We start from the raw sequence: 27,799 nt of genomic DNA on the forward strand, positions 1-27,799 counted from the left end.
GAGAAAAGGCATAAGATAGTCATAGCTAAAGCAATGAATCAATAAAGTATGTTGAACCAAGAGAAATTTTTTTTTAAAATCTTTTAAACAACTTGCTCCAAGTATTTCCAAGGGTGCAGAGCTCTCACAATCTAGCTGTGTGCAATCAATGGATTACAGTCTCGCTGGGCTTGCAGTTATGTTCTCCTCTTTGGCATAGAATGCATTGCTATGAATGTTATTGGCACCAAGTTTTTCAACTTCAACATTCATCTCTACAACCTACATAAAAATTTTAAATTATTAATATAACCACCAAAAAGCATCACTGTACAATACATAATGAACAAATTATTTTATTTTTCGAAAATGTCCCAACTGTGGAAGTCTACCACTAAAATATTGACCCCAGGAAACCTAAATATATTTGCAGCCACTAAAACTATCATTAGTTGAGATGGTAAAATCTCTTAGTATAGTAAATGACACAATATCATAAGAAGGGCCCCCAATCCTTCATATACCAAAAAACTATATTCAACAAATAGAACACTCAACCTGATTCACTGCTTCACCAAGTTTGTAGTCTATAGCCATGTCCATACAAGCAACAAAAAAGTGTTGGTGCACAGGTGCATATAAACGAGGAGCAATCCTTGTTCCATACTTCCTTGTTTCACCTTGCTATAGTGTCCCTAGACTAAGAATCCCCGTAAGTTTAACTTCTACTTCTATTTTACCATCCTGCATTTAGAATAATAAAGAGAAATCAGCTCCAAAAATAATAAATTATAAATTACTCATGTACATACAATAATAAGCATAAAGATTCTATGTTCAATCAAAAGAACAAAAACTCTACTTTTTGCAGTGTTTGATTAATTTTCTTGCAGACTTCAAGGTCGAAACCTGACTGGCACTTTTTTCTCAATTCATCAGTGTTCCTATTAATTACATGTATTAAATACCATTTTACCTTTTTCAATTAGATTATATCATTACAAAGTATGAGCCAAAACAAACTGGATTAAATTCTTGTCATCCATTCTCTATCATTTCAACTTTACATTTTTAGGTTTGCAAATTCTCAATCTTATTGAGAATGCTTGATTCTTATGTCTGAATATCGAAATAGTAGCAACATGAGTGTGAAATCAAAACTTGATAAAAGTTATAGACCAAACAACATTTGTTCCTAATAAAAGTGCCAAAAGAAGCCGCATTCATATTTTGCAACAGTACAGATAAAGGACACTGTTAGATGCCTAGATCTGCGAACTTCTGCTAAGCCTGTCCTCCAATCTTGATGTTTCCAAAGAATCCCATGATCTTCCTCATGCAAGCAGACACTATTCTCAATAGTTTTGACTCCTCCAATGAAATTTTTGAAGTGTGCATCAAAATATTTGATATAACCCAAACAATCAGACCCCTAATACAGGCAATATTGTTTGTCATTAAGAGTTTTTTGTGCTTATTTGAGAAAACATCTAATTTCTCACACTTGTTATTAAACAAATGCATTTATACAAAATTTATAACTCCTGCAACATTTTAGAGAAGATTAAAACAATTTGATACATTATTCATATACGTTTTTGAAATACTACCTTCTTTAAAGAATGAGCATTTTTACCCAGACCATCCTCTCCGGCATCAAACACATTTTTCCTATAATGTGGCTCATTTGGATCCCCATAAGGAATAACCATCTCCACAAAACTTAGCCTTTGGGCAATAGATCTCTGACCTCTACTACCATCATCATATGCAACATAGTGAATTACCAGCCCCTCCCTTGGGGTAAAACCTACCCAAAAATTCCACTGAATGTGACAAGAGGTACACAATGTCAGCATTGAATTTTTTAATAATTGTGACATAATAAATATCATGTATCTTAACACTTAGTCAAAATGAAAGAAGAAAAAAATGCAACCTTCTGCCACACTACATGGAAGTCATTGACATGAAAACTTGGTCCTTCTGATTGCACAATCTATATAGGCTTGAGATCACTTCGATCCACTCCTCCATGAGTTTCTCCTACAATATAGTTTCTAAGGGGATCCAAAGGTGGCAAAGGAATTAATATTCGATCTTCAAACTCTATAACCATCATTTTTTGCATATCAACCAAAACATGTATGCCCTCGAATGGTCGAGCATATCCATTCTCCATTGGGCAATCACTTTCAGTTCTACATAATATAAGTGGTCAAGCTAGCCTTTGGCTTGGGGCATCATCTTCACTATGATATCCACCACACCTGAAAAGATGGTGTCATGGTGATTTAAAAAAGTGACATTTATTCAATGGAAGATGCTAAAAGTGTGCATTGCAGTTAACATATAAGGAAAACATTTACTATGAACATGAAATTGTAAATAGTGTAGAAAAATAATAGACAACTTACCATGGATCCACCATTACTAGATCCATATCTTCAATACCTCTCTTCTTCATTGCTTCCTTGAAAGGGGTGTAATCTTTGACAATAGATTCACAATCAGCATACTCCATTCCATCCTGGACCAAATCCAAGAGATTTAAAAAAAACACTCATTATCCATCAAAGCTATAATGCAACATGCTTTGCCATGAAGTTCTCATTCTATAAAAAAATAATAAATTCTTCTGTGCTAAACACAGTGGAAACATATTTCTAATACAAAGAATAAACAAACAACAATTTAAAAAAAAAGTAATATCAAAATTGAAAAAGAGGCAATACAATGTAAGAGACGCTCCACTTATTGGCTCTAATAATAAATTAATAATGATGAACAAAAACTAAGAGGTATAACACAAGTTCCATCTTTTCAAAAGCTCTGAACATTAGAACTAGTATGCCAAACATGAAATCATAACCCAATAAGAAAATACAATGAAGAAAAGAAGATTTTCATCACCAGTACATCCTCAAAACTTAAAAGTACTATAATATCAGATCAAGAAATAGGATTTCTCATATTTCATTTATGTTATTCAGACAAGAAGACAAACTGAAATGGTGTAGAAATTTGGTTTTCAATTAGAATAAAAAAGGAGAACTAGAACAGAGCATAAAAGAGATTGAAATGCCAATAGGGTTGCAATGTAATTGTAATGGGAAAGTATCATAAAAGTGGTCCCGACTTCCAATCTCCCTCATCGCAATACAATGGCACATCAACTAAGAATTGTCTTTGCAAGATTGTCTGTGGAAGATTGTGACATAAGTAACATTGGGTATAAGCACATATGATCCAAGTACAAAATCTTAAGAAAGCTTCTCACAATCGACGTTGATTAAGGTGGGACACAAAATCACCTAAGATTTTCATTAAGAAAAAAGTAAAGGATCAAAAAAGTAAATGTGATGACAGGAAAATTGACACAAAGAAATCTACTTCGGAGTTACTCCCAAGTCCCGTTAATGCTCAAATTATGGAAGCAAAAATACAATAGAATAAAAACAAGAAGATACAAATCATAGGAGAGCTTACACTCATTCTTTGTGGTGTGTAAAAGCTCACTTTAGAGGTGATTTGAATTCCTGCTAATATTTAGACAGTAAACATACCTAGTCAACTGATTATTCAATGAGCTACAAGCCAAAAGTGTTTTCTAGTATATGAGGCAAGTTATGAATACCAATTGAAAAGCATAAGAGTCTAAGGGATTTAATATCCACCTGCTTCCCAATCATGAAGCTATGTACAAGCTTATTGTATAATTCAGCTCAATTTCATAAGAACAAGGGGGGGGGGGGGGGGGGGGAAGTACTTAGCTGTATTATTCCAATGAAAAATGATATCAATAAATTCCCAAAGATTTTTCTTTATGCCATTTATGATATATTACTTTGGCCACCAATGACCAATTACCTAAATATTACAGGAAGTCATTATATGCATTGACCTTTAACATAAAGTGACTAAAAGTGCAAGAATGTTTATTTTGATTCTGCCCTTGCAATATACGTGAGGTGAATGAAAATTGAAAATTATACCTTCTCAGATCATTCAACCATCATGTGTACAAGCTGTAGAGCTACATTGGCAGAAGCATTTAGAATTGTAAAGTATATACAAAGTGGAAATGTGGCTAATGGTTATTATTCACTCTTAACAAATTAGTGTGAAATTTCATTTGAAACTTTCTACATACAAATTTAGAGGCAGTCAAAGATATCCTACGCAATTAATTCCTAACCAAATCATCACTATCCTAAAGGATGTTCAGCTTCACAACCTCTTTTCAATTGGAAATAATGTATGATTTGCTCAACATGTTAGCAATTCTTGAGAAGATCAATGAAGATGTATTGACCTTAAAACAAAAAATCTCAAAACTTAAAAAAAGGTACTTAACAATATGATAATTCAAGGATGCCAACCACTATACACTTTATTGTAAAAAGTCTTAAGGTCAATCCACAACATGGACACCTGTTACTTGCAGCCATTTGTATAATCCAACCTGTATTACAAAAACTACGAAGTCAAGAAGTAAAAATAGACAAAGGAAAGAAGAATGTGAAGTAAACAAACTACTTGCACTACTTAAGCATAAGAAATAATTTTTGGAACATCACATACCACCATCACAACACTAGAACTTAAGTTCCATAAACATTAGTTGATATGGTGGCATGTGTCTATTAAAAATGTTGTCACTAAAACCCTAGCCATGAAGAACTAAAGATGCATTTAAAAAAAGCATGTTAACTGGGATAAATTTAGTAACATCAAGACATACATCTAAAACTCAGATCAGGTTATGGCTTAGCTATGTAACCATGTGATACTTTACTAACATCAAGACATACCTCTTCAAACTCAAATTAGGGAATGCTTAGCAACCAAAATGCAAAAGGTTTAGCCATATCTCAGAGAGTGATCTAAAATGATGATGCTAAAAAACAAACTCAGGAGTTTCCCCCGTTGCTTTGACGGTTGTAACTGCCACAACAATTTCAACTATAGATAATGGATCTAGAGGATGTTTTGTTTCAGCTCGCATCATTTGCACTCCTGTACCTACATAATAGAATTTGAGTAAAAGCACATTAGTTGCCACACTAAATTATGGTAATGATCAAGTGTTGGCACAACTGGTCTATGAAGGACAAGTGGCCAATCAAGTAGGAAAACATGTAAAGCAATGATGTATTACCTTCTTAGTCATCTTCTACATGTTACAGAGTACCCAAAAGTGTTGAAAGCCAAAATGTAACAAAAAATAAAAATTTAGCTCTTTTTGTTTTTGCTCATCCAAAAACCAGAAGACATACATCATGATCTAGATCCTTTTGATGATTGATGATGTTTGAAGATAATCATTTGAATCATGACCCTATACATGTATGATATATATAATTACTTATTTGGCATGACATACTATTGAAATTTGAAATTCTGAACTATCAATTGCCATTTAATATTTAAATTTATCTTTATTGCTACAATTCAAGCATTTTCAATTGACCCATGATGTAGCATCATACTATCAAATGTAATCAATTTCATAATTTTGTATATTTCTTTCAATTTTTTTTTTACTTGTGTATATCCTGTACCCTACCAGCAACTTAGACAATCTTACCTCTATACTACTTAATAATATTTTTTTTCAAGAATTTGATCGTATGTATTTAAGTGGATCACAATCACCACTTGTATTTACTTAAAGTCATTCTCACATCTATATTAGCCAGCAAACACTTCATTGCTAGGAATTGAATGGAGGCAACAAGTTCTAAAACAATTTTCTGAAGAACAATAGTCAAACAGAAAGGCACCACACAGACAAACAATACAAAACATCAATATTATAACTCATCCAGCTGGGGCAAGCACCAAGTAATATTATAATTGATTATATACTTTCTACTAGAATTTTTGTCTTACAAATATGTCTTTTCAATTTTGTAAAATTTCATACAGAGTTGGGGTAGTTCTTTCTATTTGTTATTATCTCCTACCATATTTACATGAACTGTGTTTGTACTCCTGATTCAACATTTTTAGTATCTATTTTTAGAGTGCTAAGTTATTTATGTTACTCTTGATTCTACATTTTTAACATCTAATTTTAGAGTGCTAAATTTATACATTTTGCCAGATGGTTCTAGGTCAGCAATTTCTAACGAGAAGTTTTGGTGGGAGTTTCATCAAATCTTCAAGAACCAGATAAATTCTGTGCACAAAGACCTACAAGTTTCTATTACTATTCAGAAATTGGGCAAAGGGGTGCCCTCATAGGACCAACCATTGTTGTTGAAGGAACCTCTTCACCTAATTTGATTAAAGAGAAAAGACATTAATCTCCTTTGGATAAGGATGCTTCACAATCAAAAGATGGTATCCCATCTTCATTGCCTCGAAAGAATTTCCAAGATATCATATAAGATCTTCCCTATGATCTATGAAGGAACATTGTAACTCTTCATGACATGTTGAATATAAGTTATGATGGACATATGGGATGGCTTATGTGGTGGATGCACTATGAGAGTGCATGAGTCTAAGGATGACTCATGTTGGCAGTCATGTATATAGATGAGCATTATGCATTGGAAGGACATATTAGATCATGAAATTTCTTTTTAGGTATGAATGGTAGGATACCATCTTTTAGTCTTGAAGCATCTTCATCAAACATTGGGGATCCATGTGCTTTCTCTCTTTATTGGAATCAAGTGTGCAGAAGTTGTGTTTCTTTGTTTCAATATACCACTCAATTATGCAGTGTACCCAATTGATGCAACACAACCTCTGCACCCAATTCAATTGAAGAGAAAGGACATTGATCCCCTTGGATAAGGATGCTTCACAACCAAAAGATGGTTTTTGTACCCATAGTTCACTATATTTAAGGTGACAATCACATTTATTCTCCAACCTAAGGGTTTGCCAATGAACAATGATCACTTATTTCTCCGTTAAAACTAATTGAAAACCAATGCTACCAAACCAAGATGCTTTTGATTTACTACCTTAACATATTCAAGATAATGGATCTTAGAATCACCAGTGCATAGAATAGATACAACAAAGTTAACTATCAAAAAATATAAATATGACTTATTTCAACGTATTTAAAGCATTGTTTACATAATCTCTTTATAATATATTTGACTTATTTCTGAAGATTCATTTTCATAGCATGAAAGAGAATTGAGTACTCGCTGTTGTGGTTTTTGTGGGATTAGATTTCATTAATAATGAGGAAGATAACTATGTTTTGTGTAAGATTTTTGAAACCCTCGCTAGGTAACTAGTAAAAAAATTTAATATTATGGAATTTGATAGTAAACTCAGTAATCTTTCATTTGGTTTTGAATTTGCATTGAGAAGTGGTTCCATGTGAGAATGTCATGATGCCCTAGTGGCTTAAAATAGTAAGATCCATGTATTCTAGTTGTAACAAGTCTTATTAATCAAAAGAATACTATATAAGGGTTTGTGAAAAATGACAATAGATTAATAAGGAAGAGGAAAATTTAATGGGTGCTCTATACTCTTGGGTGGATGTTCCAATGAAGATAAACAATATAATTTGCATGAAAAATTCAACTTAGTTGTCTAAATATTGACAATAATTTTGGACCATTATTCTTTTGTGAAGTTTGATTCACCAATTCGTTAAGGATTATGAATTGGAAGGACTAAGGTTTCCTTATGTTGAAGATTCCAAAAGTTGAGATTAAATGAAATCTCATTAACATACTTCGAATGTTAACAGTGAATATATATTCCTTGTTACAAGTAATAGACAATATTATGTTATTGTACTTCACTGTTGATTTCTCAAAGATATTGTAAGAGTTTGATAGTGCTTGATGCCCAAAGATATCTAATTCAACATTGGAGGTATTATATAATGAAGATTATAATGTCATTATGATAATGAGTTCACTAATTGGTTTTTGACAAAAATGTAAGAATCTTATTTGTTAGAATGGGTATTTGGACAAGGTATGTTAATAATGAAACTTGGCAATAGAGTAAAGGTTTTGTGTGTGTAGGTTATAAGGAAATTGGACAAGGATCTTGGATTGATAAATATGTTTGAAACCTTGAATGGAAAGAATGAGATTTTATTGATAATGTAAGATTTATTGATGATTAAGTTGATGACCCTTTAAACTAATGCTCTTGAGAAACATTACAACATAGTGAATGACAATCTTGTGAATATGGTGATTGAATAAGGGTAATAAACCTTGAAGGTTATCGATTGAGTAAGGATAGGGTTTGGGGACTTATCATAAGTGTCTTGAACTAAATGATTTCATGATGTCGCCTCTAGAATAATGATTTTATATGATGAAATTATGTATGGAACAACAAGATCCTAGTATGATGTTGGTTGTTACAGATACAAAAATGCAATCAACAAGGAATATTATAGCATTAGTAATCAAGTACCAGCTATAATGAGCACCAAATATCTTATATCTTATGCATAGCATTAGTATTTGGTTAAAGTCAAGATACTATTGTTTGTTATATGTGGGAATTGAGAGAGTTAAAATGTACTGTATTCATCAAAGAGGAAACTTTCATGAAAAAAATCCATGAAGGCATCAATCTAATCAACAAGTAAGTGCAAAAATAATGTACTCACAAGTTCAAATATGATCGAGATCATTAATATATAACATAGAACAAGAGAGAAGAACATAATCAAATGAACAAGGGCATCTGATTCTAGTAAGGCAATAAGTAATGACAATCCTTTCTATTGTTGCATTGGATTTTAATGGTTGTATGTACGCAAGATAAAACAATATTTCTTTTGTTTCCAAAGACTATTTGTTCACCCGCTTTTGATTTCATCCAAAACATATATATTAAATGTGTAAGTTCATCCAACTATACAAGTTGTAACTATCTTGCTGACCATAAATAGTTAAAATTCTTTCTTAACCACACAAGACTAATTCCATTATTGATGACCTGTATGTATGCTTGTTAGTCTGATAACCCAATCTAAATCACTATAAATAAACCAAACATGCCATCAAAGACTAGGATTATAAGTTGGCATTTTGGCTGACAGGTATCTTGCATATGCAATGTAATTTCATTCTCTCTTTGTTTGTATAGAAGATAAAAAATATGTTAACCGTCACTTCTTATTAAACCTACTAACTTTTATCATGGGTATAAGAAATTTCTAGCCACCACATGAATATTATGGTTTTGTGTATTTAACTTGTTTACATCAATACGACACCATGAATATTGATGGTCTCTACATATTTAAATTTGGCCTGACAAACAACAATAATATTTTATATTGGTACACTTGACTTCTAATGGGCTAGTAGATAGGCAGATTAGTCTTTATCAAGTATAGAAGAAAAAGTGAAGAAGAAGGTATAGACAGAATAATTAATGAAGATTTGGCAAAAGCCCTTTGTCTCATACGAAGAGTATTTTTGCTTGTCTGCACTGGCCCAGTAGGTGGGTGAAGTGATCAAATCTCATTTTAAGGCCAAGTGAAGCATATATGATTAGATGCATATGATTAAAGGGTTGGTCTGATGTTCAACTCCTATAAGAGGGTATTTCTTCTCAGGCCATGGGTTGCTTTCATGAAATAGGTAACACTTCAAAATCTTAGGTGGGTCTAACACATTTTCATCTAAACAATGAATTCTTGAACTTAGAAACTAAAAACTCACTTGGAGAAGAAAGCTTGTAATGTCCCTATTAGGCTACTGGAAAAACCCATCTGCTCGAACCCCAACCAGTAGGAGATTTCTTCATTCGGCTAGTCAAACTTGTCCTGGCTCAGCCTAGGTAGTAGGAGCTCCTATCCCCATCTTTGTTCATGAGTTCCATACCCCTTTCACCTATCCCTCCTCCCCAATCAGCAATAGCAAACACTCAAATAGGGTGGGTGAATGTGTAGAGGGTGGGTTTTGGCAGGTGAATGTGCAGAGGGTAGGTTTCGACGAGTGAATGCGCAGAGGGTAGGTTTCAATGAGTGAATGCAGACAAAAGCACACCGAGTGTCTTTGAAGCATTATCTTTATTTCTCGCTCAGTGCCACTACAAAAATTTAGTGTTCAAACATTTTACCTCTAAAAGCTCCCGCGAAAATTTTCTCCTTTTTTTTGTTATGAACTCGCGTTGGTTGAAATTTTGACCAATTTGGGCATAAAACCCTAATTTGGTTGAAATTTCAACCAACATGGGGTTAAAAACTTAAAAAAAAACATGAAATGATAGGCCAATATGGCCTTTGGTCAAAAATTTTGGTTGAAAATGACCCCCAAATGTACTAGTGAAACCAATTTGAGATTAACACAGGCATGTTTTCATACTCATCATCCACATATTTCTCTTCCTTCTCATCCATCTCTCCTTCTCCCTTGTTGAGATCTTCCTCAATCTTCTTTGTAGTTTTCTCTACTACTCCCATCTTGTTTTCTAGTTGTTATAGCCTCTCTTTCAATTGCTTATTCTCATCTTTCCATTATTCAAGTTCTTTGGCCAATTTTGCATTTGTGACATCTTGCCTATCCTTAATGTAGAACACTGATAAGGTGCAAATATCCAATCCACAAGCTCCAAGCTAAGCTCTGATACCACTTATGATGCAAGTAATGAGTGTCAATTACTAAGTTATCCCCCAAAATCCTTCCTATAACTTCTACTAAGTTCAATCAATACCTATTCCCTTCTTTAGGACCTACTCAAGACTAGAATGGTGGTGAAGGGCTTCCAAAACTTTCCCACTTCACCTCCCAATACCATCTCTATCTTCAAAGTATCCTTAAGCCTTCAAAAAGGCAACCGAATCTTCTCCACACCTCACTTCGATGCACCCTCCAAGATCTTGGACTCTACTACACTTCTTAGTACTCTTTTCCATCATTTCACCAAGTTTGATAACCATCTCATTGATTTTGGGCTCCCTTCTAAGCCAAAATGGCAAGTTCCTATAGGAGACCTAATAGGGGCTCTTTCCTAGTAGCCCTATCCAACCAATTGATTCATCAAACTCCCAAAACTTCCAAAGAACTCACCAAAACAATTATATAATCTCTAATGGCATATGAAAACCTAACAAACCCCAAAATATCTGTTCTAGGTCGACTCTCCTTACCTTTTAACTCCCAAGCCCTAGTTTAGGACTAAATAGGACTAATACCACTGTTTGGGCTAACAGACCATCAACACTGAAACCCATAACATAAATACCTCTATCAACACTTAGGAAATCCTTCCACATTATCATCTACCAAACCTCAAGTGCCCATGATCTTCGTTATGCCTTCTGCAGTGTGATTTATGATTGTCTGTATGCTAAGCACATGGAGATGCTTAGCTCAAATATTGTTAGAATACTCCAAGTAGGTGGGCGGTGGTAAAATAAGAAGTAGAAAAATCATCTCCATCCTATACCCCTTCTATACAACAAAAAATAGGGTTTTCCTCTATGGGGATTAGGAAGGAGACTCCATTTCAATTAAAACCCTAAGCACAAATTAGGGTAACCAACATACACAAAATAAATCAAATCAATTTTAAACTAATCCTATTTGACACAACCTAATTAGTACCTTTAATAGGAAGCAAAAACATAGATTTTCACCATAAACACATGTACATACTCTAATACCACAAGGAGATCTCAATATTGTACTTGTTGTCTACACATCTTTTCCCACCAAAACTTGCTTTATTGATTCAAAATCTGTATATATCCACTCCAACCATTTCCTATGTTGAAGAACATTTATTTATAGGCCAAGCCTCTTGACCTTACATATTCATTCCTTCATGCTCGATCAAATATAACTCTAACTGCTCACCTTCCAAATTTGCAAGAAAAGTTGCTCAACAACAATTTTTTGTTGCCTGACACCTTTTTGTCATTGCAACTTTTCAATATTTCCAAACAAATGTCTCCAAATGCCTACCAAAACTTGATAAATCAAACAAGAATACTAAAAAACTTCAAATTGAAGATTTTTGGTCAACTCATAGTGTTGACCAATGTTGACTAACCTATAACTTGCCCATAGGCCTTATTACAATATGAATGAAAATTTGCCTAAATGCATTCTAGGGATGCTTGAGATTAACCTATTGCCTTGTGTCAACTTGGACACTTATTAACCACCTAATCTATCCAAAATTGATGTTTGACCACCTTGTTTAGGACCTTGCCCCTTGCACCAATAACATAGCAGCAACAACCCCTCAAATTACAGTTGGTACAAATATAGTGAACATAGATAGCACAAGCATCACTGTAAATACAACAAAAGATCCTTTTTAGGATTATGGCCCCTTAATTGTTGAAAATTTTGTAGGGTACACCTACTCTAAAAATGAAGAAGGTGATGAAGAAGAAAACAAGGATGAGGAAAGAGTTGAAGATAAGAAAGAGGAAGAAAAGAAGAAGGATGATGCTTTGACCACCTTAGCAGAAGAGCTTAAGAAAGTGGATAAGATGCTACAAAGTGATTGGAAGCTAATTACTCATGAAACCTCTCACTTAAAGCCTCTATTAACTCATGTTGTGACTCAAAGAGAAGAAGCCCTTGCGCATCCAGAGGAAAAAGAGAAAGGAAAAGACAAATCAATAACAGAGGAAACTAAGAAAAGCATAGATGATAGAAAAATCATGCAATTGGTCATACCAATAAGGACACCTAGTTCCAATACCTTGAGCACACGCACTGCAAAGAATCCAATGAAGTTGTTGTTGACAAACATGACTGAAAGTGATGAAGGGTGCTTCCCTTAATACCACAACACATAGTAGAAATACATAAACAACACAAATTGATAGAACAAAATATGGGCTTCTTATTATTGCCACAAATGTGGAATTACATAATTACAATATGTAAATCCACATGAGTGCCTTACAACAATCTACAAGACAAAGTTGTGACTATCACCCATAATTGCCCTAGACAACCTACGGGTCTTCCTTATATAGACACTTTTAATTGTTCAAGAAGGTTCTAGACATTAAGCCCTAACCCTTGAGGCCAACCAACCTCATATTATATTATTCCATTACACTTTATTACATATGATTGACTCAAGACAATTTGCTAATTATATTTTTGGATGGGTCCACTTTTGGAGACCATAACTACCAAATCGTTGACCCAATGGGCTATTATAACTCCATTTTGAAATCCTGGGCTAGCGATCTACATTGACTTAATGTGCAAGCGACCATCACGTATGGTTTTGCCTCATTTCATAGCCATTTAGGCCTTCATCGCTAGACTTGAAGTTTGGATAGCCAAAATTCATACTGAAAATTTGTAATGACTGCACCAATACATATGATATGACAATAAAACTCAACCAGTAAGATGAACATCTACATATGACATTAGAACAATTTGAGCACTAATACCAACTTACTAAAATTAGCAAGCTCCCTCAAATAACAATTCTATACAGGAATAACCCTTATTAAAAATTGGAAATAGAAATATTTTTGGGTGATGCAAGATTTTCCTTACACCCAAGATGCCCCTACATCAAAAAGTGCATCATTAGCCCCCATTGGTGATCTAGAGATAGACATATGTAGTTAGTTAGATCACAATGCTAACAACTAGCATAATTATGCAGAAGACTAAGAGCATAAAGAGGACACAAGGAGTCCTTGAAAAAATGATAAGTAAGCTGGAGGATATTATTCAGGTAAAGATTACTGATCCAAATCTAGAGAAGAATGCAGAAGAAGTGATCAAAATGTTTGACAACTAGTTCAGTACTCTTGAGAAAGTTGTATCTAAAAAGGCATAGGTAAAACATGATGCATGAATGTTTGAGACAATATGTAAGAATATCATAAGTGACTTAGCAAGTCTTGACTCTTGCATAAAAGAGTTAAGAAGGTGTTTATCTTAAGGAAAGACTTTGTTTGGACAATGCACTCTGGCATACAAATTTATTAATGATATTTCTGAAGAATTGAAAGGAAAGAAAGCAAAGCTACAAGGCATGGTCAATGAACTACAATTGCCAAATGTGCAGATTGAAGACCTAGAAAGCATAATTGCAAAAGTATGTGATGAGATTATCTTAATAGAGCTAAAGAGAGAAAGAGTAGTTAAGAGGTTCTCATTGTTGAGAGAGAATTTTACTTCAAAGATTAGTCATACTCATAAGTAGTTAGATAAATGCCTCAAGGCCAAGGCGTCTTATGAGAAGTTTGTATATTCATATTTGAGTGCAGTTGAAGTTTCATCTTATGGATTGTGTACACTTATCAACACATAAAAGGCAGTCCAAGACATATGGGACAAAGATTTTAGAATATGAAAACCCTTCATCACTGTCAAAGGGGGAGAGTTAGTATATGGAAAATTGTATGTAATATGTAAAGGGAGAAATAAGTTAGAGTACAGTCAAAGGGGGAGTACTATTGTAATTAGAAGATATACAAATGGAAGATGGTATAAGTAGAAAGTGATCCATATTTTGTAATTTTGTAATGGCCATGTGAAGAAGAGAAATTCACAAGTTTTGAGATTTTGCTTTTTGGGACTTAGCCCATTTTTCCATATGTTGCCATCAATGCCAAAGGGGGAGACTATTGGCAATTTGTTTAGGGTATATAGTATAGAGTTGTCACGTATGGCCACATATACTTAGTATGAAGTGAGCAAAGTATGGAGATAAAGTTTTGGCAATTAGACTTAGAAAATTGCATAAGTATTATGCAATTTATCTGGTTGTACAATTAGATTTTTTCTTGGCACGTTTCATAGAGACATTATTGGCACATGCACGGTTACTTGATGATAGTACAATATGCCAGGATATCATACCTAAGAGCATGAGGTAGTACAAATAGATTTATCATAGTCTTTCTAGTTGTAGTATTGAGCTGACATAACATGATAAAGATAAGGAATTGAATATCTTATCCAAAATAATTACTTGACTAATTAGGGATGACATCCTAGATGTTAACCCTTAGTGGGAAAAGTATAATTTTGTATTTTGTGATACATATGGAAGCATGAAGGCCGACAATGCAGAATATTATGATATAATAGATAGTTTTGGAAATGCGAAGTTGAGTAGTGAGCATGTGATATGATCTAATATGTTTGTGATATCTATGCTATTTTTTTGTGATGCAAACTTTGTGATCAGAGCTATAAGAGGTAGCATATCCAAAGTTGGTACAATGAACTACAAAGATAATATCGCATATTGATGATGTTAGCAATGTTAAAGAGGTTTTTGTATCTATACTTTTGTATATTGAATATCATTGTATATTGCATGTTTGGGCAGTGGGCTTATCTTGCATACGTTTTGTGATTGTAATAATAACTCCTAACAGGATTGAGGCTTCTAACAAGGACCAAGAAACTATAGAGATGTAATAGAATCCTAATAGGGTAAATATCTTCCACAAGATGCTTTTGATTAGTGGATCATTTTGTGGGTACCATCCCCACCGAGGTTTTCCCTAGTTAACAAAATATGATGTTTTGTGTTGCATTGCTTTATGTTTGTGTTTATTGTTTAGCTTAATTAGTTTATTCATTTATGCAATTTATAAGATTGTTAATGATATCCATAGTTGGATAAAAGTTTGTGAAATACCAATTCACCCCTCCTCTTAGTATTTCCTATTTATAACATGTAGATCTCATATACTAGAGGATACTTTCTATTTATTTGGATCTTTGTACTGGTCGTAACCTAAAAGGCCTCACAATCAGACATACATGATGAAATATGATGAATAAATGAAAGATTCTTGTTTCTTTCTTCTTTCGGTGTTGTCTTTTATGAACTAGTTCCATTGTGTAACTCAATGAGGGTTGGTTGATTATTGGGCGAGCCTTTGGCCCTACCTTTCGACTATCTCCTTGCATCACTTGGTGAAGGTTTTGCAAATAAGGTTGCAAGCATCCTGGGTATAACCATGGAGAAAAATTTATAGTTAAGCACACTCAAGTTGGAGTAGTATAGGATGGGTGACCTCTCGGGAAGTCCCGATAATTCACCTTTGTGAGCATCACCTAGATCCAATGAGTGTCGTGTGTTCCATTTATTCTCATGAGAGATGGATTCGTGTGAATCATTACTCATGAAATACGGGTCAACAAGTTTGACTCAAAAATGACATAGTTAAATCCTAATAGCAATATCACAAGCCTTGCAATGTCATGACAAACATAAAATTTAACCACTCACACACTCATTATCACTAAATGCGAATACATACTTCATGTTGTGAGGGCATGGAAAACATAAAACAAGACTAATGCTTGAGCCTTGACTTGCAAAAACAAACTAATATAACAAAAAGGCACATATGATATTAACCCAAAGTGACCAAACCTTTTAGGGAAAACCCTATCTATTAACAAACATCGACGTTCATGGGAAAAAATGAAATAGGAATGCGAGTTTTTTTTAAACACAACCAAATCCTACCAAAGATACGATAGAGGACAAGGGAAAGTCAAAATAATTAACTTTTTTTTTTTTAAAGGTTCCACCATAAGCAACACAATCTTTTATTTCATTAAGAATGTTAAAATGAATTTTTGAAGTAGGATCACCCTATTAGTCTACTGGTAGATTGTTGTTTTGTGAAATGAAAATATATTTTAAAGCGACTTTATAACTCAAATTAGGCATTGATTTGTTTTTCATTTCCCATAACCTCATATTTGGTATTCAAAATGATAAATCATGAACCAAAATTTTATATGTTACATGTTATATTGTTTATATCCTCATATTTATACTAGAGTATCTTTTATGACATGATTCGTAACTCCTCAAAAGTATACGAGAGTCAGTCTATAAACCATTGGGTGATAGAGTTGTTGTTCATTTACATCTAGTATCATAAAGAGAAACCCACCTAGGTTAGTATAGTTTGAAGTGTAGTAAAAAATATATTTGAAAATGTTTGCATTTGCCAACCCTACTTCCAAAAGCTTTAAACATCATATAAGGTTATTCTTTAGGAGTTACTTGAATAAAAGTCGGGGAACCAACACAATTTACATAAGAGGCACTTGATAAACATCCATATTCCCCAATAATTTAAATAAGCAAATACATTCTATGCAAACAATTAGTGATAAAACATGTAAGGACATGTCACCAATCAATAAAAGAAACATGTAAGGACATGCAATACCAATGTTTTACATTCAATTAATAAAATATGCAAGGACATATGATAATTAAAATACCAATATTTTATATTCACACATTGTATTGATAATCATGATTATTGTCAAATTACTAATTTATGTCATTGGAGTTGAAGTTGCTCCAAGTTTAATTTTCTAACCAAGCTATTTCAAACAAAGGTGGGGAATAAACTAGATATATATTCATATGTGTCTCATTAATAACATTTGCATGGTCTCATGTTTGTAAAGATTGATTTGCACATTATTCATATAGTTCACATCCATGTGACAAAAGTGGGGCTAAAATATAAGGATAAAGGTGCATGCTTCATTTTCCCACTTCCACTTTACACTCATTTTTACATTATCTTGAATACATCTTCCCATACTTATTTTATGCATAACCTGACCATGAACCTGACTATTACCTCTTTTATTATCTTGATCCTAGGAACCTTAGAACTTTGCCTCCACAATTTGACACTAACTCCAATATAAATAACAAAACAAAGTAAAGACACACAAATTTAAATATATTGAATACAATAATTATATAATAAAATAAAACCATCTTAAGTGAATAAAGAGTAATTTTATATTTTTACTTTCTTATCTTAAATATATGTTTGAACAATATTAGAGATATTAACTTATTCATTCCAAATAAGAAGTTTATTATAAATATTTCTCAAAAATTTTCAATAAATATATTTAAAATATTCATACCAATTAGTTTATTTTGTCAAATAATTCAAAGACTTTTAAAGTGCATTTAAAATAATTATACTAATAAAATCTTTATGTCCCACAATTAGTTATATGCAAATACCATTTGCTATTTTTTCCCCGTAAATAAATAAAATAACTTTCTTTTACATAGAGATATATGTGCATACATAGACACATGCATGTAAATGTAGATGTACATATACAAATTGAATGTCATAACTCGTGAGTTAAATATTTCAGTACAAGTTTTAAAAATATTTTTCGTATGAAAAACAAACACTATCAATTATAGACATCAATATTCCACAATCCATCGTGCAGTAATTAATAGTTTCTAGAAGTAATTGTGTTGGAATTTTTGCATCAAACTCCAACACAATCACTTCAAAAACTTTAATTACTACTATCAATTATAAATTACATGATAATAGTTTTAATAAGTATTTTAGTATTATTATTATAATAATAAAAATATTTCTTAGATATAATACATACACCAAGAAATAACAATGAAAATATATAAAAGATACAATAAAGATGGGTAAATTTTATTTAAAATAGATATGCTAATCTTTTTAAAATTAATCAATTTTTTTTCAATAGAGTCATTCTCTCTATAAAAATAAATTAAAAATTAGACAAATAAATAAAAACACAATTGAAATAGATTGATTTTTTTGAAAGATAGATATGTTAGTATTTTATAATATTTAAAATCAACTTATTTATTTAAGAGTTTTTAAAAATAAAAATAAAAAGTAAATAAAGAAAGAACAATGGATTTAAATTATATATATATATATAAAATTTTTGATCCATTTTTTTTTGATGTTATAGAATTAAGTCATATATATTTAAAAAAAAAACATGTGTTATTTTTTATTTTTTATATCAAGATTTCTCAAATATTGTAGATTAAATTATTTGTGTTGAAGGAGTCCTCGAGTCAATGTTATCTCCTGCCTATGAAAAACCAATGCGAGGCGAAGGGTGATAAAAGGGCTCCCCATCAAAGGGGGCTTACATTGTGGGGCTCGATTTTCCATTACGCTTTTCTCTGTTCACATTTAATACCTCATATTTTTTTGGGCGGACTCCAAGAGGAGATTTCTTTATAGTTAGGGGCGGACTCAACATGCTATTTCAATCGGACAAATTCGGAAGAGAAGACCGCAATTGCATTTGCATTTCCATCGATAGGGACTGCATTTTCCTCCAGATTTCTCACAGGCGAGGGCGAAAATAAAATTATTCATTTGTTATACCTTTCTACGCAGAATCGCTAAAACCTCACAAGGCGAAGGCCGGTGCATTTTGCACGCCACAAGGTATTTATCAACGTTAAATTTTACCCTTAAAAATTCCTCTTGTTTTCAGCCTTTGTTTTGTGCCTGCGGGGTTTCGATCCTGCGACCGCTGCGATGGCTTGCAGGCATTTTTTGGTATGTTCTCGTATGCCGTGTTTGGAGCTTTGTTGGAATTCTCGTATTGCAGAGGGGGTTTGTAGGGATCTGAGTTGCTGCTGTAGGGTTTGTAAGCATTTGCTTTTAATTCCCGCCGTTTGCTAAGCAGACATTTAACATGGATGTCGGACAAAATTTTACACAAAAAACCGGGGTTTAGAAGGTCAGGGTTTTATCAAAGAAATTTAGTAGGCTTTGCCGGCGATTCGGTGAATAATCAAAATCTTGCCATTCGAATCTTCGCTATGGATTTTGGGCTTCTATTGGTTTTCGTTTTTGTTTTTCTTTGTAAATTTTCTTGTTTTGTAAACCCCGGTTGGATTATTGCCCCCTTTCTTGCTTGAAACCCTAAGATTGTTGTGAATCCTTTTACAGTCTGGGATTATGGGCAATTGTTGGATATTAGATTAGAAATGATATAGAACTGAATGCTACAAAATGAAGTTTATGGTTGCCGAATGCATTACGAGGCTTTTGTTAGAAAGTATTGTAATCGACGTTGGAGTATCCTTTGCTTGGCGGCCGAGAATTGACCATTAACCACGAAAGTTGATTTATACCATTAACCACGAAAGTTAGTTTATTAGGGCTGTGGACTTAATCTAGAGGTTTTGTTCCTTTGGTTGAAAATTAAGTCACATTCCATTTTATATAGGTAGCTCATTTCTGCTATTTTACATTGGTTTCTGATTTGGGTGTATTGTGTCGTTAGTGACTAGATCATCTCCCGGTGGGGCACTATCATGGTTTGTTTGATGGTTGAGGATATGCGAACATTTTTTATATTGCTCCTCTTACGAGAAGAGTGGACCTTACTTTTAATGGAATCTGTGGTAGAGTGGATTTTAAGAGATAGCTAGAAAAAGGTGTCAGAGGTAAAGTAGAACTGAAGAGATAGGGAGAAAACTTATCAATGATGGTGTGTCCATACATGAAGTTAGTGTTCTAATAAGTTACGATTGAAATGTAACGGGATTTTCATTGGAGAATTGTAGTAATGCTGTTATACTTTACTGTGGTAGGTTTACAGGACTGAGGGATATATGCTTCCGGCAACAGTTTCTGGAGCTCCCTAATTGTGGATGGCTACTCGGATATATTTGTCATGCTTTAATCTGGTCTTCGAAAATTATTGGTGTAGATTTCAATCAAAACAGGCAGGCTAAGCTGCTCCATGGATATTGAATAACTGTGCTGATATCTAGTAATAGTTGCAGTGATGGGAACAGTAAATATAAACCGGTGAACATCTAGAAATTGGAAAGACTTGAGATATCTGTGAGCTCAACAATTCAAAATAAAATTGGTCTACTAGCAAATGAAAGTCATTTTCTGTCAAGGGTTCAGTTCATCAATGCACTTAAAAGTGTTGCCAAGTTCATCAGGCCTTTACTGTAAATGTATCAATTCTGTTTGGTAGTCATTCTCACAACTCTCACCTTAGTGATGGGGCCAGTAGGTGCTATTATAATGACCTGGTCAACACTTCCAATCCATCTTTTTAATACATTGCACACTTCATTACCTGTTTAGAGAATAATTTTGCATAATCATTTGAAAAGTTGGTAATGATGTAGGTTCTCAATTATTGTAGGATATTGGATTTATAACCTAGTTTGAGTGCACCTCTTCCAACAATTCTTCACAAAGGTCTCAGAACTACTTCTTTACTTTTCTTTGGCAGAGATCTTAAAAGTCTATCCCTTTTAATGGTTCCTTTTAAATTTTCACCTATCTTAATGGCCACAGTTCTACTAACCCACTTATTTTTAACAGTATTCTCAAAGGCAATGGATTTTAGTATGAAATAAGACATTGAAAGATGTGAAGGCAGTGATCTTTAGATGTTGCGATCAACTCACTGGATTGAGTTAAGAGTGTGTATGGTGGAAGGAATTTCTCTGAAGTCAGCTATAGTTCCTTGTAGAAAAATCTGTAAATTTTAATGGTCAATGATTGAGCTATATAACACAGTATTCTGAAGGACTGATTCAGACTGAATCCCTTCACAAGCTAATTTTCTATTGTTCTTTCAGTTTTGAGGATGATACAAGCTTGTGGTGAGATTGATTCTTTTCACTGTAAGAATATTTCAGATGCAACAGTCAAGTTTTAAATTGCTATCAGTGGATATCCTGGGAAGTCACATTTGACATATTCCGTGGTTTCAATCTTCAATTCTTATCTTGTGCCATGGTTTGAGATGAAGTCAGAAAATGACAGAAGTTAAAGGATTTAATTTGAGCATCCATGGTCAATCAGAACTTGTCTTGGGGGTTATACAGTTTGTATTGTTTGGGGTAATTGATGACATATATTCAAATGCTGATTGCAAGACATATTAGCGTTAAGGAGATCTGTTAGAATTTAATGTTAAAAAAATTATGACACTTGATGGTAGTTGGGCATGAGTACTTTTTAAAAGGCTATCCCTGGCATTTTTGGGTCACTCATATGTGGCATTGCTACTGATGTTTGTAAGGTTTTATGTAGCAGTGTGAATGTGAAGAGGTGCAGCTGTGAAGGTTAGAGAACTTTAGGGTTTTACCTTATAAAATTGATGGCAAGAAGTGCATTCAAGTGTATGGTTGGATGGATAAAAATGTTTATAAATGGCTTCAACAGTAAAAAACTGCACCTTGAAGGGCATACTGAAATGCCAACTGTGGCATGGATTCTGGTCTGCAAGAGTTGTGTTCCAGGAAGTGGTTGTCTAACCAGTGGTGAAGCTTATGGCTCTTGTGGACATACAATTATGTTGCTGGTTATGGTTAATAGAAGGTAATGAAGATTGTGATTGTCTTCTTCAAGAACAACAAAGGAACAAATTAATGGAATATGTAATCAATGCTTTGAAGTAATTAAAGTGGAGATTGTCCTGAGGTTTCAGGTGATTGTTGCAAAAGTTCATATTATCTATCCTGCAAGATCAATTTTTTTAATATTGCTACTCCTTGGTGTGATACATTTTTAGATTGTTTTAGCTTCACTACTTTCTCTGCAGTTTTTGTTTTGGCAGGGATAGGATTTGGTTTCTGGATACTTTTTATATGATTGGCCTTTTAGGTATTTTTATTATACTTGAAAAACTTGATAGCATTCTCCATCTCTATGTTTTGGACTGTTACCCATCATTAGTGAATTGTATGGTTCCTTTACTTTTATTGCCCTTTGAACTGTAAGAATTTACATATCTGAAAACTCTTGTGCATGTCTGGAAAACAAATTTTATGCCATGTTTGGGCTAGAGTTATATTTGCTGTCATGCTTTGATACAATTCACTATAGATAGTGGTTTAGTGATATCCTTGGTACATATTAGTATTGTATAAACATGGTAAATCCTATTGGATGCCCATTTTAGCAGCTGCCAACTGAATACTTTACATTGTGTGTTGATGATACGTTTCATATTTGTAGTTGCACCATATTTATTATTTAGTGTAGTGGATTTCAAGGTTGAACTGGACTTGACCCAATGTTCATTATTACATGAGCTCAAAGACAATAATCACAGCCTGTCTGTTTCTTTCTATTTGTTTTAGTCAATTGTGAGGCTGAGTGAACCATTACTTGCCTTATTCTGATAGCAGTAACATTGGATTTGTGCTTGTCATTCAAATGAATTTTATGTGGGCCCAAACTTGTATTTTTCTGCTATAAATATACAGTCAGAAGGCGTATGGGTATTCACTTTGGTTGGTAGCTCTTCTGTGGATCGAACAGTTATATTTGTTTTATCAATTTTGTAGGAAGAAGCTCTTCTACATGGTTATAACTTATTGTGTTTGCAAGTATTTGGAATAATGCTAGCAGTCCTTAATTGCTGTTATTGACTACTGTTATTTTAGCTTTTGCATTTTTGAGAAGCTGAACTTATAAATTTTAGTTCCCCTCGCATGCTAAAATTATGTACACCTGTTCAGGGTTTGGTCTCCTTGTATGAACAGCTTTGGGTTAAGATGGCTGTTGGAATTCTCCCATCCAAGTGGATGATAAAATTAGAAGTTGACTGAAATACCACATCAATTCTGTATTAACACATCATTCTTAAGAGCTATATTTCTAAAAGTATGCAGACTCATTCATTTTGTCGTAGGGAAGATAAGAATAGGCTTGCTGCTTATATGAGCTGCAGACTTGCATTGTCTCAAGCTTTGTTGTTTGTTTGCCTGCACTTAGCAATGCCATCAAATTAATCCTCATATATTCTGGTGTCCACCTAAGTCACAGGGTTCGCCGTATTTCAACCATGAAGTTCGAAATTCAGCGAACTTCAAAACTCTGCTAAAAAATCGCAAAAAATCGTCGCGAAATTCGAGAGGGTACAGATTATTTAAATAAAATATATTAAAAAATCATTTGCGCAGGCCCTTTCATGTCAAGCAGTGCTGAAATGTTCATCGGCGAATACAAAAGGTTTCAATGTTGAACGGCACAATGCGAACGGCAGGAATGAGCATATCCACTGCCGACCAGAATAAATATTTCGCAACCCATTTCCATGTCGAATAAGTGTAAATGATAACCTGCACAGAAGCTCAAACTCCGTCCACGGAAATATTCAGGCATAAAACATCTGATTAATGATTTGGCTCCTTTCTGAAGTTTATAATCTTGCTCGATAGATTAAATGATCGTCGGCTTCCTTTTTGACTCTAAATATCTAAATTAAATTCAAAGTTCAAACATTTAGATTTAATTTAAATATTCAGTTTTAATTTTAAAGTTTTGTTTTCTTTTAAATTTGTTTTAAAATAAAAATTTAGCATCTTCCTATTAAATCTTTAATATATTTTAGAATTTAATATATGACCTGAATTATAATATTTAATATTTAAATATAAATTTATCTACCTTAATTATGTTTTAAATTATTAAAACATTTATTTGATTTGTATTTTATTAAATATATTAAAGTTTGATATTTTAAGTATTTAGATTATAATATATTTATATTAGTATAAAAAGTTCTAATATAACTCTTACAATATATTAGTAATATTTAAATTAAGTTTTTTAAATCTATATAATATGAATACGTTTTAATATTAACTCTTATCATTTACTAGTAATATTTAAATTAAGTTTTTAAAATCTTATAATAGGAATATGTTTTAAAACGTATTCATATTATATAGAAATTTAACATAATATTTTTTATTTTTTAGATTTAATATTTATATTTAAAAAAAAAGAAATTTATATAAGGCGAACTTTTTTCGAATTTTTTTGGCCTCACCGAACTTTTTTCGAATTTCATCGTTGTCGAACTCGAATTCGAATTCGAACCTTGTGACATAGGTGTCCACTATACTTATGTTGTATAGTTCTCTTCATACACATGAAAATGTAATTTTGTAGTTTCAAGATTAATTGCTATCTCAATAATGCATTTATAAAATTATAGGGATACTTTTTTGTATGCTTTAGTTGGGATTCTCATTGTAATTGACCTAGAAACGATTCCATGAGATGGTATATAAACTTTTAAGCAATGTTTTTAATCAGGTCATTGAGAATGGCATTAAGGGCGCCACAGTAGTTTAGATGTGCGTCTAGTTGCGTGATGTTCTACATGAGTGGGTGACAGTGGATGTGTATATTTTCCTTTGAAAACTAGTTGAGGGGAGAAACTGGACAGGAGAATCCATGTTATCGGTAGACCACACTGTCCAAGTGTAAATTTGCTGCATTACAAAGTACACAAATCAGATGGAGAAGACGTACGAGGATATTTATCCTCTTAAAAGATATTTTATGAGGTTGTAATTTATAACCTGTTCTGTTGTACTGTTTTGTTGCCATCGTAATTTTTCAACTCTTGGGTGTGTGAGCATGCCTACTTAGTATTTTGCTTCTCTTCAAGTTGGAGCAAATTTAGTATGTGTTGCGAATTGGGCAAAACTAGTATGTTGCATAAAAGCTTTGTATAAGTGCAATGAGAGGCATGTTGCTCTAGATTGTCTTCTTTAATGTATAAAATCAATTTATATAGTGAAGCTTGAAATTCTAAATTTATATTGTATATAATCCTTCTTTGGCTTAGTTGTATTAGAATTTAAGTTGAAACCAAACTAACTAAAAGTAATAATGTATTTTCTTTGTTTGTTAAACGACAAGGTTTTGGTGGAGAGTGGCAATTGCATTGAATTGGGTGCTGCAGCTATGTCACCATCAACTAGATCAAAGTCTAAGGAGAAGTCTGCAGGCAGGGATCAGAAGGTATCTCCTAAGCAAGCATCAACAAATGGTGGTACTTCTGCTAGCGCATACAATCCCGTGTCAGGCACATTTCATATGTTGGACTCAGTAACAGTTTATTCTGGGGGTTCATCACATAATGTGCGGTTTAAAAACATAGATGATGGTGATGAGAATTCTGGTTCTTTTGGCACTAATACAGATTCTGATACTATTTCCAACAATGGCAGTTGCTCTGGGGAATCAGAAGATCAAAAGGATAAAAATGGTACAGGCAGATTAGATAATCCACCAGGTTTGATAGGTGGAAATGATAAAAAAGACAAAATTCGTCAAAAGAATGAGAAGAAGCATCAGCGTCAGAAAGAGAAACGAGCACAAGAACTAAGAGATCGGTGCACAGGCTATCTAATGTCTAGGAAGTTGGAAGCACTTTCTCAGCAGCTTGGAGCAATGGGATTCTCATCAGAGCGTGCCACAATGGCGCTAATTTTGAATGAAGGCCGAGTCGAGGATTCAGTAAATTGGCTTCTTGAAGGAGGAGAAGGTGAAATCAAAGAAAGTACACCCGGCAATCTAAAAATAGATATATCTGAAGAACTTGCTCATATTGCAGGCATGGAAATAAGATTTAAATGTGCAAGGGCTGAGGTAGAAAGAACTGTAGTTGGGTGTGAAGGTGATTTACAGAAAGCAGCAGAATTGTTACGAAATCATCTTAAAGATGCCTCTCTTCTAAAGGATGAAGATAAAATTTCATCAGTAGGCACAAAGGTCACAAAAGATACTCATGGGAATTCAAATAGAATATCATCTATTCCTCCGCAAGCTTCATCTCAAAGACATGGTCAGAGTAAAAACCACAATTCAGCCTCTGGATCCCATTCTCAGAAGCGAGAAGCGAAAGATTATAATTATGCAAAAGGTAGACCTCAAACAATTCCCTTAAGAGTTCCAGTTGCAGAGGGAACCACAAAGAATATTCAGCCTCTGGGAAGAGTGCCAACAAAAGGTGACTGGCAAGGACTACAATCACAAGTAGATAAGAAACTGACAAGTCCTGTTTCATGGTCGCCTTCACCGTCAACTTCATCTGTTCCATATGCTGTGACCATCAATCCTCAGGTTGGAACACCCTCAAAAACATTACCAGCAGAAATGAGGCACCGCACGGTCAGTTTAGATTCCAAGCCTCTCCAGATTGGTCCAAGAGAACCTGTAGTCGTGATGCAGCGTCCCCAGTCATCTTACACAACACAGCTTCCTGTTGCTAGTGTAGGGGTTTCCTCTGCTCCTGCGTCATCAATATTATCTTCAGGTTGGAATGGAAATTATAGTGATTCATCCGTAGCATTGAATTATCAATATTCTAATGGATCTACAGGTTTGGAACACTTGAAGGCTACTGCAGGGAAAGTTCCAGCGGTAAGTTCTGCTAAAGGCATCACAGTTACAGATGTGCAGGGTCATTTTCAACCTTTCCTGCCAAGCCCAGCAGATTCCATTGCCTCTGGTTGGAGTTCAGGACAGATTGGATTTGACTCATTAGAGATTCCTTTGTCATCTTCAACTTTATTGAGTCCGATAGCTACAAATTGTCCCACTCCATCTTCTCTAGGGCTATTCTCAGGGTGGAGTTCGGGGCCTTCAGGATCATCTGTAGATTGGAGCATGGGGTCTATGGTAAATTGTGACTACACAAATATTGATTGGAGTGTTCAAGCATCACCAAGTAGCCAACCTGATGCCAGGTCAAATAGGTTTTCGCATGGCCTTCCATCCATGGAAAAGTTGGGAGATAACGTAAGTTCCCAAGGGAACCTGCAACATTTATCAGCAGCTTCCAGTCCATCAAGTGATAATAGTCTCTCTTATGATATATGGTTAGGATCTAAGCTGAGGGATAGTAATTCTGCAAATGGAGTGCAAGAGAATTCTATAAACGAGTCTGAAAATGCTACATCGTCCATCGGTGGTCATGAATGGACATCACCTTTTGCGGGCAAGGACTTATTTAGTTTACCACGACAGTTGGTCCCTACACCACCTCTGTAGAGAGGTTGAATTTATTTGTGGGGACTTATAACACAACATTGATCCTTAAGTGATTCTATTTGCTGTGCGTATGTGTGTATGTCGGCTTCTTGCCAGTTATGAAGGATTGTATGTGGCATGTTTTATTGGTTGGTTAGCTTTTGTGGAATAAGCATTACAGTGTCAATTGCATGGGATTTATTCATTTGATTGATGTTGGCAGACTTA

At 33.8% G+C, this 27,799-nt stretch overlaps 1 protein-coding gene, 1 long non-coding RNA gene and 1 pseudogene across 2 annotated transcripts; 2 read left to right on the plus strand and 1 right to left on the minus strand.

Annotated features, from left to right (window-relative positions):
* Nucleotides 1–131: 131 nt before the first annotated feature.
* On the minus strand, nucleotides 132–19,183 carry LOC149532396 (spermidine copper dependent amine oxidase 2-like; annotated as a pseudogene).
* Nucleotides 19,016–27,799, plus strand: LOC149532397 (Ubiquitin-associated/translation elongation factor EF1B protein). Its single transcript, XM_089807149.1, has 2 exons — nucleotides 19,016–19,198; nucleotides 25,457–27,799. The coding sequence occupies exon 2, from the start codon at nucleotides 25,502–25,504 to the stop codon at nucleotides 27,590–27,592; it is 2,091 nt and encodes a 696-aa protein (XP_089663275.1). The 5' UTR covers nucleotides 19,016–19,198; nucleotides 25,457–25,501; the 3' UTR covers nucleotides 27,593–27,799.
* Nucleotides 19,207–25,448, plus strand: LOC149532398 (uncharacterized). Its single transcript, XR_016357994.1, has 2 exons — nucleotides 19,207–22,114; nucleotides 24,845–25,448. It is a non-coding gene; the product is annotated as an uncharacterized LOC149532398 (long non-coding RNA).

Source organism: Cupressus sempervirens, chromosome 10 (assembly GCF_028749045.1).
Source record: "Cupressus sempervirens isolate cs-2001-9-10 chromosome 10, ASM2874904v1, whole genome shotgun sequence".
Taxonomy (NCBI): Eukaryota; Viridiplantae; Streptophyta; class Pinopsida; order Cupressales; family Cupressaceae; genus Cupressus; species Cupressus sempervirens.

Coding starts and splice junctions, on each gene's coding strand:
- LOC149532397 (XM_089807149.1), top strand. CDS start 25,502: ATGTCACCATCAACTAGATCAAAGTCTAAGGAGAAGTCTGCAGGCAGG.